This window comes from Cyprinus carpio, chromosome A9 (genome assembly GCF_018340385.1).
Source record: "Cyprinus carpio isolate SPL01 chromosome A9, ASM1834038v1, whole genome shotgun sequence".
Lineage (NCBI taxonomy): Eukaryota > Metazoa > Chordata > Actinopteri > Cypriniformes > Cyprinidae > Cyprinus > Cyprinus carpio.
Genome location: NC_056580.1, coordinates 3,963,074 through 3,976,607, shown reverse-complemented (window position 1 = coordinate 3,976,607; position 13,534 = coordinate 3,963,074). Strand labels below are relative to the sequence as shown.

The following is a 13,534-nucleotide window of genomic DNA, read 5'->3' as shown; positions in this document are numbered from 1 at the left end:
TGTGTATTAGCTATTAACATGTCTCAACTGTTGTTAAACATGCATTGTCAAACTTGAAGCTAAATGTAAACAATTTAATTAATAAATACAGCTATGCCCTTACATAGAAGTAATATAAGTAGTGATTTAAGGTAACATGGTTGACAGTAACAGGGTGAGCTTTAGTTCATTTAGCCATACGTTGTGCTCGAGGTCATGACATATGGGTTTTATTAGAAAGAACATGCTGATAATGCTACAATATCCATTTTTCAGTAACCAGCTGCTGGCAAAATCATGGTAACAGGGTTGAAAGTCAAAGATCATTCCTTAATGTCAAATTTACAACATAAGAAGAGACAATACTTGTTTTAAGTATTTTTATAATTATTATTATTAACGGAACTAATTTCAGTTATCATGGTAACAGGGTTGACTTAAAATGCACGTTTGCTAAAATAACATGGAGAAGTTGGAAATAGCCTGCATAGACAGAAATATAAAGTAAAATATACTGGATTTGTGTTAAGACAGCATGTCTAACATAACACTTTAAAGTTGGTGTCAGTTATTCATTAAGGCATTGTCACAGATGTTCAGGAGGGATACAAATGGCACCCGTGGAATGATAAACATAAGCACACAGTATGACAATAAATATACATATAAAATATAAATATTTGCATTTAAAAAAAATAATGTAAAAAAAAATGAAGACTAAAATTGAAATATGTGTACTGAAATAGCGAAATACTGAACTGTATGAATGAAAAATATCCATCAAATACAAATAATAGCAACATACATATAACAATGTAAACACTTGCATCTAAATATATCAAATCCCAGGTCTCCCATTATATATTATAATAGAATTTGGATAATGTGATACAGTTTCCTATGACTGTAAACACAGTCTGTCTGTTTGAGAAGCTATCAGTATATGGTTTGGAACTTTCTTTTACCAATTTAAACAATTAATTAAATTAAATTAAATTATTGGTTTAAAGGACAATCAGTTCAGATTTTTTTAAAAGCAATAAAATAAGAAAAAAAAAAAAGTGGACACTGGACAACACTGCCAGCATGTGGACAATATAGGAAACTACAATGACAAAACCTGAGATTTATTTACTGAAACACAGCAAATCATAATTGATACAATTCAAGTCGACATCATTGTGATGATCATCGTTTCTCAAACATCAAATGTTCTTGCATAATCATCTCCCTTCACTTAAACGTGAGGAATCATGACAAATAGACATTCTTCCTGAGCGTGTGTCTCAGATTTAAAAAGTAAGACGATTGTGGAGATTTGTGATTGTGATCGTATACTGCACGATTCACCATCATGTGCACATCTACCAAATGTGTCCTCCTGAAAAGAATAAAAATTCATTCAGTAATGCTTACTTAATAGAGATAAATAAAGATTAAATCAATCCCTGGGTCCAACAAAAACATAAAAAAGATCATTATTCCAATCGTTTTCCAAAGTGTTTGTCTTACCTTTTCTGGCCCTCTGTTAAGGAGGATCTCAAGGCTTTCAGGTACACAGACTGATGGTTCGGCACCTCCAGCTGTTCTCCTTTAGTCCAGCAGTGACTCCAGAAGATGTCCGCGTCCACCGGGATGGTCCTCTTGCAGCATAAGAGCACAGGCGCGTCTGTCTCCAGCTCTCCACCCGCCTCATCTTCACACCCCATATACCCAGCACAGCTCTGAGGCTCGGACACATCATAGCTCTGGATAAAGAAGAGTTTAGGCTTGCCCGCCAGGCCCGGGCAGGAGTCTGAAGTGAAGAGGCACCTGACAGTGTCCAGGTCCAGTCTTGGACCGTGAGAGTCAGTGGCCAGCAGATCTGATGAGCGGCTTCGGCTGATAATGCAGCAGACAAAAGCAGACGCTCTATAGTGACCCTGCTGATGAGTCACTTCCCTCAGAGTGGACTGCACGTCTCTCACACTCAGCAGCTTGTGCGTGATCACATGAAAGTTTAAGGCCTGGAATGTTTGCTCCAGCTGATCTGTGAGGAAAAGACAAGCCATTACCAAAGGGTAATGTGATTTCTTTCACAACTAAGTGGTACTAATAGTACTAATCACCAAACATATGTACATTCAAATGACTTGCAATTTTCAACTCACTTAAAAAAAAAAAAAAATCTGGTTAGATAATAGTCTACTATCAAATTTACTGGTCATTACAATTACTAAATGGAAATGGCTCGTGGCTCATCCTGTTGTGTTTTTGTGATTAAACTACAATTTGTCCTTACAAAAAAATAAAAATTAATAAATAAAGTTTGGGCTAGGAAAAGAAACAACAATAGAATAGTAGCTTTTGGATCAACCACTTTTAGATAAAGTTTTGTACTAAAAATGTAATCCACACTGAAAAATAGCACCAGATTAAAAAAATCTGTGACTGATTAACTAAATTAAAGAATCATTAATATCGGTTATTTACAGTACAATTCAGTGGTTTGGAGTCAATGAGATTTTTTTAAAGAAATGCGTACTTTTAATTCAGCAAGTATGCATTAAAATGATCAAAAATGAAATCAAATACTTTAACATTGTTAGATAAGACTATTATTTCATGTTATTTTGAACTTCATGTTCATCAAATAATCCAGAAAAAAGTATCATGGTTTCTACATGAATATTAAGCAACACAACTGTTTTTAGCACTGATAATAATAAAAATGTTTCTTGACCAGAAAACAATTAGAGTGATCTCTGAAGGATCATGTGACACCAAAGACTCAGCTTTGATCACAAGAAGAAATGTCAAAATTTGTAATTTTTTTTACAAAAACAATATTTCACAATATTATTGTTTTTACTGTATTTTTGATCAAATAAATGCAGCCTTGATTTACATAAGAATCTTCTTTCAAAGACATTAAAACCTTACCAAGCCCCAAACTACATAAGATCAGTGATTTCTCACCTCCTTCAGTGCCGACACAGTCTATGATTAAACACACTCCTCTGGGATCACTCCGCATACTGTACACTTCCTCCTGCTGCTGGAGATCAAATCAGCACATGTTGATCTGTTATAGATTACTGGATTGACCACGTTCAACACTTGATATATAATAAAATTAAATTAAAAATTACCTGACGATAGGAACTAGAGCAAAGTAGTTCCTTCTTCACTGTTGTCGGTTTATCTAAAAAATGTTATAAAAATTATAAACAAATAAATAAACTTATTGTGTTTTATAATAGGGATTAGTATAATTATAAAGAAGCATGTCAGCTCAAAAGACAAGAAATGCACTGAAGTTGAACAATATTTATATAATTACACAGAACATTCTGCACTCTACCAGTCAAATGGGGGGGGGGGGGGGGGGTGAATATAAATATAGAGAGACCATGAGAGGTTTGCCCAAACTTTTGACTGCTAGGGTATTTCCACATACTGTCTGTTTTTGAATGAACTCACCACAGAATTTGGAAATGGGCCTCACATTACAAGAAGCGGTTGAGACACCAAATGAGCAGTTTGGCTGTGAATGACACAAACAGTGAGTGTGAAGAAAAGATTATTAAAGTAGGAAACATTTTAAGCTCAAGCTAAGTCAAAGCAACCAAATTAAATCTCACCGATGGCATTCTGCAGAACTGCAGTCTGTCTGGAGGCGAAGATCCTTGTTTGGTCATTAGCACTGCAAAAACGGATTTCAGTTATTTAAAAAGGAAACCTATAAAAATTAACTGGCTGGTTCGGTTTCCCATAAAAATACCACAAAGTTCATTTCTCATGACGCAACAGAAAAAAACTACATAGGAAAGAGGAACTGAATTGAAACTGAATTCACTGGGGCAGTACCTTTTCAAAAGGTACTAATATGTAGCATTTAGGTACTAATAGGTCAACTTTATTTACAGATATATGCTTTTAAGGTACTTAAACCCTTTAGGGGTAAATATGGTTCAAATTCTACTGTCCCAGTGGCAGCTTTTGTAACTTTTTTTCTTCTTCTTGAGTTTATCATGTTAGTGATATACTGTAGCCTAAACATGTCTGAATGAGACAACATGCCTCATACTTAGTGTATAATATGGTTACATCTACAAAAACATCAATAACAACATAAAGCTGGTAATTCTTACCTGTCTGCTGGTAGTGACTGATCTTTTTAGCGAGATCGGCCCTATGGATGGACCTCAGGCAGTGTTCGATCAAGTCCATCTTCTCACTGGAGAGCTGGTCGAGTTTCTCCAACTCAACTACAATGTCTAAAAAACTCTGCAAATATATGTTTTAAAAAAAAAACACTTAGTTCCACACATGAAACATTCCAGTTCCACACATGAAGAAAGCAGCTTTCAGGACATCATACCTGGACATTTTCCAGTTTATGTTCTGGTAAAGTTCCTCTCAGTAAGAATGCCAATGACTTCAGGTCCTCTGTGTCCATGTCCTCACTAACATCAGCCATCAGCACTCTAAAAACACAAAGCCCCAGTTAAAACATTATCTTGAGCCCCATATGGTGCATAACTGGAGATCCACAGAGAGTATCAGAGAGCATTACCTGTATTCTGACACAGAATGGCCATTTTTTAGCAGTCCCTCAACCGTGCTCTTGTTGGTGCTCAGCACTTCTTGCAGCAGATCATAGCGTTTTATTTTCAGAATGAGCTCCATGAGAAACACGTAATCCATCCTCGTTTGGAACAGTACAGATTGTAACATGCCTCTGGGATCTGTAGAGAACTTGTCCATATCAAGAGAGCCGCACAGATAACAGATCCGCTTGCATTCGTCTGTGCTGAGCTCATCAGTGATCTGACTGAGAGTGTGGTACAGGCCAGACATTCTGCTCCAAAATGATAAAAACTGCCATTATGAAAGGAAGAATCGTTTTAGATCACACTTAATTGGGAGTATTTAGGTCATTTACAAATATTTAGTGTTTTAGAGCATCATTCCTTGTATTAAAATGGTGAGCCAGGTCATTTATTCTGTAGACCTACTACTACTTTCACAGTACGACTGCATGGATGTGACTCAGTATGGGTAAATGAGGGCTATTTGCTTTATCTTGAAATGACACCCATCATGACTCATAACACCCAAATGCCTCACATCGAGGGTGTTTTAACCTCCTGAGACCCTGCATCTGCATATGAGGGCATTATATTTTAGTGAATTTCTCTGAGACTATACATGCCACAAGTCTGGATGTCCTTTACCGAGCACATTCAGGGCTTTTCAGAGATACTAAACGTTTGGATGTTTCACCATGACCACTTCCTCTCCTTGGTCTTCAAAAATGTCTGATATTAATTTGCTGACTCTCTTATGGAAATATGATAACATTTTGTAATTATCATTTAAATCTGACATTTTTAAACTGTGTGTCATAAATCAACATCTCAGGAAATTGTTATGGGGTTTCAAATTGAAATATGACTTTCAGTTACGAAACAGGACATTGATTTCATACATGTTCTCATATGAGGACACCGGGACTAAAATAATGTATTACGCATTTTGGAAGATCCAACAAATGAATGAATATTACACTTCTTTTTTCATTACATGTTGCCCCAAAACACATTAATATGCAAATTAGATTTAGTTTATAGATACATTATATATAAAGAGAAACCTGTTTATGGCCATTTTACACACATTTTGCATAAAGAAAAATGGTATAACAAACATTCTGTAATAACACAGTTGAGAATTTTCTTTATACAAAGTTTGGTAAAAAAAATAAAAAATAAAAAAAATAAAAAATATATAATCCTGAAACCTAAAAATGTATTGGTAATTTTTAACAAAAATTGTTTTTGCCTATGCATGTTCATTCATGTCTTTTTTTTTTATTATTTATTTTAATTGAGTCCCGATGTCCTCTACCAAGGATATAGGACAATAATAATAATAATAATAACAATAGACATACGGAGGTTGGCGTTGCGCATGCGCCGCTCAGAAGGGAAGAAAGTAAGTAGAAGCGCAGGGGAGAGATCAAAACAAAGGTCACGAATTAGAAGTACAAAAAAAGAGGATTTGTAAAGAAGAATGTCGGAGGATTTCGATATAAGCCAAGAGGAGACTGGTTGTCCTTTGCTAAAGTAAGGAAACTTTGCTTCCTATTATCATGTAAACAAACGTTGGTTTTTACAAGACTCACTGGCGCATGGCAACGCCGACCCCATACGTCATCCTACAGCAGCTGCTTCCATGTACAACTGCTGGCGCAAGCTAGATTAAAGTTAATACGTTTTGAATATAGATATTTTTCTTACAAAAACGCATTGATTCGCTACAGGAGGCCTTTTTCACCCCACCAGAGCCGTGTGAGGCACTTTTTATTATGAATGGATGCACTTTATTTCACTTCTTTTGGACTGATGCACTGCAACACCAGCTGACTGCCATTAAACAGCTTGGAAGATCAAAGACAATTTTTAATATATCTCCGACTGGATTCGTCTGAAAGAAGAAAGTCATACACCCAAGATACCTTGAGGGTGAGTAATTCATTTTGGGGTGAACTAACTCTTTAATATTGTGGTTATTTATTTTTATTTTTTTTAAATAGTTAATTCAGTACAACAGCATAAGGTTAAAGAGGGTGTTTTATTACTCGGCTAAATCTGCACAAGTTTAAGAAAGTGTTCTTGCTCCGTCCAAGCAATAAATGCACGTCTTTGAATGAGCAAGACTAGATGATCCATCTCAGGGGCTGCCAAAATTACAGTTTAAAATCAGTCAGCGCTACGGAAATGCATCTTTTTTTAAAAGCAAATCTCCATATTATGCATAGGCGACCTTTAGTTGCATTTACAGCGTAAAAAGTATAGTTACAAATAATATTCCTATATGTGGATGTCATTCTAAAACTATGATTAGCTGCGCGTTAAAATTTTGTGACTACGCCTCTTTAAAAAAAACCTACATGTGGCTACGTGTTTTATGTGGAGATAAAGTCAATAACTTCAAATATTCTCGCATTAAAAGACAAAACTGTAAACCTTACCTCAAGAGAGCTGTTCTTGTGACTGAACGGAGCATCTGCTCGCAAATGAATAGCGGTAAAGAGGAATTCCATGACACTTTTACAGCTTCGAAATAGAACACTAAAGAGGAAGTGTGAAACAAAACTTCCATCTACGTCATTCAAATGCACTTTGTCTCTCTCTCTCTCTATATATATATATATATATATACACACACGCACACACACACACACACACAGGTGCTGTTCATATAATTAGAATATCATCAAAAAGTTGATTTCACTAATTCCATTCAAAAAGTGAAACTTGTATATTATATTCATTAATTACACACAGACTGATATATTTCAAATGTTTATTTCTTTTAATTTTGATTATTATAACTGACAACTAAGGAAAATCCCAAATTCAGTATCTCAGAAAATTAGAATATTACTTAAAACCAATACAAAGAAAGGATTTTTAGAAATCTTGGCCAACTGAAAAGTATACAAATGAAAAGTATGAGCATGTACAGCACTCAATACTTAGTTGGGGCTCCTTTTGCCTGAATTACTGCAGCAATGCAGCGTGGCATGGAGTCGATCAGTCTGTGGCACTGCTCAGGTGTTATGAGAGCCCAGGTTTCTCTGATAGTAGCCTTCAGCTCTTCTGCATTCTTGGGCCTGGCATATCGCATCTTCCTCTTCACAATACCCCATAGATTTTCTGTGGGGTTAAGGTCAGGCGAGTTTGCTGGCCAATTAAGAACAGGGATACCATGGTCCTTAAACCAGGTACTGGTAGCTTCGGCACTGTGTGCAGGTGCCAAGTCCTGTTGGAAAATGAAATCTGCAACTCCATAAAGTTGGTCAGCAGCAGGAAGCAAGAAGTGCTCTAAAACTTCCTGGTATACGGCTGTGTTGACCTTGGACCAGAAAACACAGTGGTGCAACACCAGCAGATGACATGGCACCCCAAACCATCACTGACTGTGGAAACTTTACACTGGACCTCAAGCAACGTGGATTGTGTGCCTCTCCTCTCTTCCTCCAGACGCTGGGACCCTGATTTACAAAGGAAATGCAAAATTTACTTTCATCAGAGAACATAACTTTGGATCACTCAGCAGCAGTCCAGTCCTTTTTGTCTTTAGCCCAGGGAAGACGCTTCTGATGCTGTCTGTTGTTCAAGAGTGGCTTGACACAAGAAATGCGACAGCTGAAACCCATGTCTTGCATACGTCTGTGTGTAGTGGTTCTTGAAGCACTGACTCCAGCTGCAGTCCACTCTTTGTGAATCTCCTCCACATTTTTGAATGGGTTTTGTTTCACAATTCTCTCCTTGTACACTTTTTTTTCTACCACATCTTTTCCTTCCCTACGACTCTCTATTAATGTGCTTGGACACAGAGCTCTGTGAACAGCCAGCCTTTTTTGCAATGACCTTTTGTGTCTTGCCCTCCTTGTGCAAGGTGTCAATGGTCGTCTTTTGGACAACTGTCAAGTCAGCAGTATTCCCCATGATTGTGTAGCCCACAGAACTAGACTGAGAGACCATTTAAAGGCCTTTGCAGGTGTTTTGAATTAACTGATTAGAGTGTGGCACCAGGTGTCTTCAATATTGAACCTTTTCACAATATTCTAATTTTCTGAGATACTGAATTTGGGATTTTCCTTAGTTGTCAGTTATAATCATCAAAATTAAAAGAAATAAACATTTGAAATATCGGTCTGTGTGTAATTAATGAATATAATATACAAGTTTCACTTTTTGAATGGAATTAGTGAAATAAATAAACTTTTTGATGATATTCTAATTATATGACCAGCACCTGTATACACAAATATTTGACATCATTGTACACAAAGTTCACAGTTGTATGTGTCTGCATATGGTTCCAATATACTTAGAGGTTATGTTTGATGACATTTAAAGATGTACCAACTTCTCTTGGTAAAACTGTTATATAAAATGATTCTGTGAACATTTTCACAGCCTTTTACAATTTACACTTAATATCACATACAACTGCAACTAAAAACTTATTAGATATGAAAAACTGTAAAACAATGTCTAGTAAGATAGTGTTAATAAGTAAGCTCCATCTAACTTCTGGTAACCTGTTCCTCTCCTGGTAGCTATTTCTGTTTAGCTAGAAGATAAGTCAACAGACTAAAAGTTCATGATATTTTACACACACATTTCCCCGTTAAATTAAATATTAACCTTTCAATCTAACTGGCAGCATCTGTGCAATGCCAGAGACAATCATTTTGATTCATACTTCAGTATGCACAACAAAGCAAAAAGACACAGACATACACTTTAAGCACACAACAGTACACTTTTGAGGATGTCAAGGATTTCATAGCCAGAATATTATCTTAGATTTGCATTCATGTGAACCTCTTCATATTCAGGAAATGTAACATGCAAATCACTGGTACTTATACTTATTTAAAGAATAACATTTTACGATAGTAATTTCAAGTTAAATTACATTCTAAAGGTTTGGCTATAATAGCCAATTAACATAAAACAAACATCCCCAGCCCAATTCAATTAATTTATGTTTATTTTACAGAATGGTCAAAGGAAACATAACCATGAATGAGCACAGGTATTACGAAGCCTTTCATGGGCTAACGTCTTCATGGATAGACAATAACAGGCTTAAAACCTGCAGCACACACAGAGTCCGGCAGCAACTGGCTCTACTGAGCTTTAGCCACGCTATTAGTGCTCTGACTTCTTTGGAGGAAAGAAAGCATACTCCACTGCCAGTGCCACTGCAAATGCTGCGAATCCTGTCTTAAATCCACGGAGGAGAACGTCTCGGAAGGTAACTGGGATGCCAAAGCTGCCCGTATATCTCCACGCCTCATTCCTGCAAAAACAAACGTTGTCATCCTTTAGTGCTTCATTTTCTTACTTTCAAAATGTCCTGTTCTATAAACCACTGCTGATGTCAAATGTACAGAAAAGTTTTTATTTTAATAAACATTTTATATCAATTTTTTTATTTTTATTATACCTTTATTTAACCAGGGGAAAAAAAAAATCACATTGAGATAGGTATCTCATTTACAAGTGAGCCCTGGCCAAGGTAACAGCACACAGTGAACATGATAGAAACAAAGTAAAATAAGTACATAAAACAATAATCACAAATAGTCACAATTAAAATTAAGAACAGGTGCAGACAGTTTGGAATGTTTGGTTGAGATATGACTTAAACTCATTGACTGAAATAAGTACAGTAAGTTTCAATAATCTTTGAATCTCATTCCCAGCAGTTGGTGCACTATAAATAAAAAGCAGTTTTTCCTAACCCTGTCTTCATTAAGGGAACATTTAAGAGAATATACCTATTTGAACGCAGATTATACCTTTGACTATTAACAGTTAATAGACTCACTAACATCATCAGGAAAAACCCCTGTATACAGTAGGTGTATTTGTGCAGTTTATTTGTTAGTATAATATCTATTAAAGTGGACTTGCTAGGGTTCTTATGATTAGGTCGTGTAGGTGATTCAATAATTTGAGTAAGATTCACAGAATCACAAATATGCTTTGAATTGATCTGAGTTTGATGTCAACCAATTCCGATTCAAATCACCCAATAATACAAGATCTTTAGAAAGCAGGTCAGTTAAAACAGCTGACAGTGAGGTAAAAGCATCACTGATAGCTGCAGGTGGTCTATAACAGCCAACTATACATAGATGACAATCCTTTCCATATTCCAGTTCGAAATTTGACTGTTTGAGGATAATATGAGACTGAATGCACTGAAACGATGGCCTATAAGTCACTTTGAGAGAATTCCCGTTCAATTTAAAGGGATAGTTCACCAAAAATAAATACAATTTGTTGAAAATGTGTTAGCCTCAGGTCATCCAAGATGTAGTAGACCGTTGCAGAGTTTGTTTCTACATAAGAACAGATTTGGAAAAACATAGCATTACGTGACTTGCTCACCAGTGGATGCTCTGCAGTGAATGGGTGCCGCTGGAATGAGAGTCCAAACAGCTGAGAAAAACATCACAATAATCCACAGGTAACCCACACCACTCCAGCCCATCAATTACCATCTTGTGAACATCTTGTGAAGTGAAACGGTGCATGGTCGAAAGAAAAAATACTATCAAGATGTGTTTTTTAAACTTTAAAACCGTTGCTTCTGGCTAAGATATGAGTCCTCTATTCATAATATTGCTTTCTCCAGTGAAAAAGGGTTTACAAGAGAAAACAGACTAAAATAGTTCTAATCAAATATGTGGGTGGATTTTGATGTGAGAGGAGAACAGGAGATGGACTTGATGACTGGAGGAAGTGATTTTATGGATTATGGACTCGTATTTCAGCCAGAAGTGATGCTTTAACATTTAAAACGTCTTGATGTATTTGTTTCTTATAAACACACACCTTTTCACATCAGATGATGTTAACTGATGGACTGAAATGTTGTGGATTATTGTGGTGTTTTTATCAGCTGTTTGGACTCTCATTCTGACGGCACCCATTCACTGCAGAGGATCCATTGGTGAGCAAGTGATGTAATGCCATAAAGTAATGTCATGATGCATGCTACAGAGGACTCCAGGAAAACAATTCAGGGGCAAATATATTAAACTGTATGATCTTACCGAGCCCAGGGGTCCCTGAGCCCTCTTCGAGCGAGCCTCTGCTGGGTTGCTTCCAGCGGCGTTCCTTCCCATTTCCACACTTTGTAGTCTGGCATGGACAGTTTGCCATGTCCGTGTCCGTGATCCCCACCCATGGCTGCTGTTGAAGACATCTCACCATCATTAATGCAACATTCGCAGAATTAAGAAGCTACGCAGAGTCTCTTTCAGTGTCATGTTCGAGTCCCTCGAGTCGACTCACTTGAATCACTCCACTGAAGATTCAAATGAGATAGACACCCCAAAACGTGTGGTTAAAATGTAGGCTAAAGCTTGTGTATGTGGGGCGGTTAAATGCATATTTTGAGACTGCAACGGATCAGTTAGTTGTATTTAAATGGGTTCGTTTCACTAATGAGCACTAAGTGTTCAAGATACAGACAGAAACAACACAAGCGAAGCAGCTTATGACAACTAAGCCGCAAACACCGACTCTGGTGCTGTTTTCAGTAGCCAATAAGTCCTGCCTCTAGTTTAAACTAAAGTAAACTTACACGAAAAGCGGCGTAAATCTTTTGTACGTGTGTTGAATAGCAGAATAATTACCTTTTTACAGCAAAGTGACCTCCAACGTGAACGCGCAACCAATCCTGGAAGTTCAGTTTCTAACGTAACTTCCTGTGAGAAGTTAACGTCTCTGCGCATTCGAAACCAAGACGACATTATACGAAACTGCTATACATATTGTACAAATGTATATAAAAATGTTAACTTATCACAACAATCTGTTATTCAATAATTCAGAAAAAAATAACTATTCGACGTTTTTGATAACACAATGACAGACCTTTTATTTTGACATTATTTTCCAGCGTTTGGCGCATGCGCACTTTCAGTTTCCAAATCAATGGACAGGGCGAAGACGGGACCAGGGTAATTTTGTCGAAATCATCTTGTTATATGTTCACAGAAGTTTCCTTAATATGTATAGACGTTTGTTGTCCGTAGGCAGCAAGGTAAATACGTTTATACTTTCCTAGTGACCTTGTGAAAGGTGACAGACGCAAAAAACCCAGCAGGTTGTGTGGGTTTTAGGTTCTGTTCATCATATCTAATTTTATTTTCACTGTGGGTGTAGTTCTGCAGAATGTGGTACCCCTGTGACGCGCAAAGATGTGGCGGTCCTGAGGCGCATATTTGGTGTCCAGAATATTGAAAAGGACATCATATGTGTGGACAACCGCAGGATTTATCACCTCAACCACATCCACAGGAAGAAGAACCAGCCCACAGAGCTGCTGTCCTTCCCTTACTGAGAGGTACAGCTGCTGTCACGACTGATTATTTTATTATTTGCTAGATTTATATCAAACATTTCATTCCAATTAATATTTCACAGAGTAGGTTTATTTTTCTGTAATGTAGATAAAACGCATTATAGTATTGACTATAAGAAATATATTATTTCCACCATTATTTAACCAGGAACAACAAAACAGCTCACTGAAAACAACAGCTGGCCACAAGAGGAACCTGCCATTAATCAACCCATTACAGAGCAACATTTCAAACAAAGCTTAAAAAAGAATAAATAAAAATAAAATGTACATACTATCAAATGGCATTAAATACTAAAATAGCCTTCTACCTTAATTATAGTTGACAATTGTCCGTTTTTTTATTATTTTTTATTGTGTGCACCTGTTACCCAAGAGCTATATAAAAAAAAATGTGAACTTGCAAAAAGGTTTTAAATGAGAAATCACTGCTAGAGCGGAAAAAAAAACATTGCGTGATTGGACTATTGAACTGAACCCTTTGTAACAAATAGCCTGTCTTATTAGTAGTTTCTCTTTCTGAGACTATCAATTGTTTGCCTATATTGTATATACATGTGAACCTGGAGCACAAAACCAGTCTTAAGTCGCTGGGGTATATTTGTAG

The 13,534-nt window shown here is 36.7% G+C and overlaps 2 protein-coding genes and 1 long non-coding RNA gene across 8 annotated transcripts; 1 reads left to right on the top strand and 2 right to left on the bottom strand.

Moving 5' to 3' along the window:
* Positions 1-187: 187 nt before the first annotated feature.
* Positions 188-7,164, bottom strand: LOC109054329 (CASP8 and FADD-like apoptosis regulator). Of its 4 annotated transcripts, none has more exons than XM_019071607.2 (10): positions 6,998-7,164; positions 4,538-4,842; positions 4,343-4,448; positions 4,113-4,248; positions 3,603-3,664; positions 3,442-3,505; positions 3,111-3,163; positions 2,938-3,016; positions 1,492-2,008; positions 188-1,360 (listed from the first exon to the last, which is right to left on the bottom strand). In XM_019071607.2, the coding sequence occupies exons 1-10, from the start codon at positions 7,067-7,069 to the stop codon at positions 1,231-1,233; spliced, it is 1,524 nt and encodes a 507-aa protein (XP_018927152.1). In that variant the 5' UTR covers positions 7,070-7,164; the 3' UTR covers positions 188-1,230. The 4 variants fall into 4 exon arrangements, with proteins under 4 accessions (XP_018927152.1, XP_018927154.2, XP_042619177.1 ...); XM_019071609.2 differs by having other exon boundaries at positions 4,538-4,822; positions 6,998-7,136; XM_042763243.1 differs by having other exon boundaries at positions 2,938-3,013; positions 4,538-4,822; positions 6,998-7,136.
* A 2,352-nt stretch (positions 7,165-9,516) lies between these two features.
* Positions 9,517-12,333, bottom strand: LOC109054327 (NADH dehydrogenase [ubiquinone] 1 beta subcomplex subunit 3-like). Of its 2 annotated transcripts, none has more exons than XM_042763232.1 (3): positions 12,197-12,333; positions 11,612-11,750; positions 9,517-9,846 (listed from the first exon to the last, which is right to left on the bottom strand). In XM_042763232.1, exons 2-3 carry the CDS (start codon positions 11,743-11,745, stop codon positions 9,696-9,698), a joined length of 285 nt encoding a protein of 94 aa, XP_042619166.1. In that variant the 5' UTR covers positions 11,746-11,750; positions 12,197-12,333; the 3' UTR covers positions 9,517-9,695. The 2 variants fall into 2 exon arrangements, with proteins under 2 accessions (XP_042619166.1, XP_018927151.1); XM_019071606.2 differs by having other exon boundaries at positions 11,612-11,747; positions 12,197-12,325.
* A 55-nt stretch (positions 12,334-12,388) lies between these two features.
* On the top strand, positions 12,389-13,243 carry LOC109054328. 2 transcript variants are annotated; one of them, XR_002011842.2, is made up of 3 exons: positions 12,389-12,523; positions 12,729-12,909; positions 13,076-13,243. It is a non-coding gene; the product is annotated as an uncharacterized LOC109054328 (long non-coding RNA). The 2 variants fall into 2 exon arrangements; XR_002011843.2 differs by having other exon boundaries at positions 12,462-12,606.
* Positions 13,244-13,534: the final 291 nt, after the last annotated feature.

Excerpts from the sequence above, each read along its gene's own strand:
- LOC109054329 (XM_019071609.2), bottom strand. The coding sequence starts at position 7,128 with ATGGAAGTTTTGTTTCACACTTCCTCTTTAGTGTTCTATTTCGAAGCT. Across the intron at positions 4,823-6,997 it reads ACAAGAACAGCTCTCTTGAG|AATGTCTGGCCTGTACCACA; the intron begins GTAAGGTTTACA and ends ATTTTGGAGCAG. Across the intron at positions 3,665-4,112 it reads CAGTCACTACCAGCAGACAG|TGCTAATGACCAAACAAGGA; the intron begins GTAAGAATTACC and ends CCGTTTTTGCAG.
- LOC109054327 (XM_042763232.1), bottom strand. The coding sequence starts at position 11,745 with ATGGGTGGGGATCACGGACACGGACATGGCAAACTGTCCATGCCAGAC. Across the intron at positions 9,847-11,611 it reads CTCAGGGACCCCTGGGCTCG|GAATGAGGCGTGGAGATATA; the intron begins GTAAGATCATAC and ends TTGTTTTTGCAG.